We start from the raw sequence: 2,500 nt of genomic DNA on the forward strand, positions 1-2,500 counted from the left end.
ACAAATAATTCTAGAAGCATTGAACATTGAGCCAGTTACAAGCACTACCTCACCTGTTTACTTGGTGTTTGGAAATATTTTCTTGTATCTTATATTGCTATATGTAATGTTAACAACATTACAATGATTATAATGTCTTTGATAGTAATAATATCATTGATATGGATAACCTAAGTAAAAGAAAAAAAAAATCCAAAAGATTCAAACCATGTTGAAGTCATGAGGTCTACTAATTGACCCCTTGGTGGAGCTCGTGAAACCGTCTATTTGTAGAGAGACGTTTCACAAAGCAAAACTACGGTGAACATAACATTTTCTCAGTGGCATTGGGTGAAGGTTGAAAGTGACCATTTGTTTTCGTATTATTATATATTTATTTTAGTTTTGTTGATTTCATTGCCACACTTTTTTGAGCGTGAGTCATGTTTTGTGGCTTATTAGATGTTGTAATGATAATAATAAAAATGATTATTATCATCATTATTATTACTATTATTATTATTGTTAATTTTATTATTATTATTATTATTGTTATAATTATAATAATTATTATTGTTTTTATATTTATTGTTCTGGTATTATATATGACTTCATTTGAACTACACATAGTGACTCAGACCAATGTTTGTGAGTGTTTATTTTTCAGATAATGAAATGAAGGGGTAAATGTGCTACCAATCTAAAGAATGATATGTAGATAAAACATGTAATAATTATAGATTAATAGAAAGAAAAAATAATCACTAAATCTCAACACACAAAAAATTTGCAGAACGTCACTGTGCCGTCATTAGACCAGCTTTGCCAGATGGTCAGTGAGAGAGAACAGCAATCGTCAGTGAAGGTCAGCCGTGCCCCCATAGTGCCAGTGATAGAAAGTACTTCGGTCGCCCCACGGCAGCGGCCAAAGGCATCGCAGCATCCTGGTTCCTTAGGGGGTCCTGTGGGGGCTCTCCCTCTAGGTCCTCCACTACAGAACACTCAAGGTATGTGTTTCCTTACCCTTAGGGGTGTGGATGGAGGAGATGCTGTTCATTTTTCTTTGTTTTACTCGTTAGGAGATACAAAGGGGTATGGATAAGCATGGTATAGGTATCTGTAGATCAGGGTCAACTTGTAACATACTGTATGAGATTTTTATTTTTATGTAGATTTATGGTCAGTGTAGTTAGTCATCCCATGCTTATTTTATGATGGTCTTAGTGTAGATAATTTATAAGATAGTTTACCAATGATATGAAGGCGAGATCATTATAAAGTTCATTGAATGGAAGTGGATATACAGAAACGATTAAATCAATGTGTTTATCATCTTTTAAGGCAATTAGTTCCATAGTAATAGGTATTTCTATTATTTTGCCATAGTGTAGCATAAGGTAAGCAAACTTCCTCAATACATGTTTTCAGTGATGTGAAATTCATTTAAAAGAGGTATAATCTCCTTTGAAGGTGTTGGGCTTACTGCTAGTGATGAGATTTATTATAGACCTTTTTTCCCCTAAAATATAGTATATAGATATATTAGTTCAGTGTATCCAGAGTATAGTAAATTCTATGCAAGGTAGGATGTTCATAAGGAAAAAAGGTTTTGAAGGAGGGATCTGTTTTTGTTTACTTAAGACAATGGGATTTCCACTCCACTAGATGTCATCTGGTGTGAGTGAGTTAAAATCACATAGAATGGTGTATAATATAACATAACATAAGTGACAAAGAGGCAATAATACACAATGAACACTTACAAAAGTCCTTGTTTTGCAAGAGATGATGATATCCTCTTTCAGTAAAGTGCATATGTGAGAGTGAAGGTGTTACAACTACAACACAATTAGCATTTTTGTGTTTTCATTTCAGGTTTGAAAAGAAACATAGGAGTGCCATCCAGTGACAGTGGTAATGTCCAGCAGCAATCACAACAACCGGGCCAACAGCAGCAAACGCAGCAGCCACAGCAACAACAACAAACACAGATAACACAACAACAAGCACCACAACAGCAGCAGCCACAGCAGCAACACAGTCAAGCATCGCAGCAGCAAACACAGTCCTTAGGGGATGTGAGCCCCACCACAGCTTTTCCCCCTGCGGCATTGTTTGGGTCTGAGACCTTCCCTCCCACCCACCAGTCATTCCCCGCTAGTCAGTATGGGCCTTCAACAGGAGGAGGGACAGCTCCAGCAGGAACAGCCAGCAGTCAGCCCCCGAGCTTGAGCACTCAGCCTTGCTCTGGGTCTATGGAGGCATTTTTCCCACCTTCAGGTAATCCATCATCAGTCTACTCATCAACATCCTTTTTCTCAACTCTCCCATCCTCCTCCTCCACTTCCCGTTCTGCCTCTTCCTTTACCACTACTTCTTGTTCTTCCTCTTCTTTGCTGTACCCTAAGAAAGTGCATGTGGATGGCCAACAAGCTGGGTGCTTAAGGTGGAGGGACATTCCTCAGATTTCAGGCCAACCTCAGGCAAGTGCCTTACCCAGAGTTGACAATACCTTGGGGAG

General features: G+C 38.2%; 1 protein-coding gene across 4 annotated transcripts in view; it reads left to right on the plus strand.

The window, feature by feature from the left end:
* The window catches only part of Nak (Numb-associated kinase), a 94,019-nt gene that overhangs the window by 23,893 nt on the left and 67,626 nt on the right, over positions 1-2,500 (plus strand). For all 4 annotated transcript variants that reach the window (XM_070124222.1, XM_070124223.1, XM_070124225.1 and 1 more), the window contains 2 exons: positions 773-986; positions 1,855-2,259. In XM_070124222.1, coding sequence (XP_069980323.1) covers positions 773-986; positions 1,855-2,259 — 619 coding nt within the window. The remainder of the gene's footprint in view (positions 1-772; positions 987-1,854; positions 2,260-2,500) is intronic.

This window comes from Penaeus vannamei, chromosome 8 (genome assembly GCF_042767895.1).
Source record: "Penaeus vannamei isolate JL-2024 chromosome 8, ASM4276789v1, whole genome shotgun sequence".
In the NCBI taxonomy this organism is placed as follows: domain Eukaryota; kingdom Metazoa; phylum Arthropoda; class Malacostraca; order Decapoda; family Penaeidae; genus Penaeus; species Penaeus vannamei.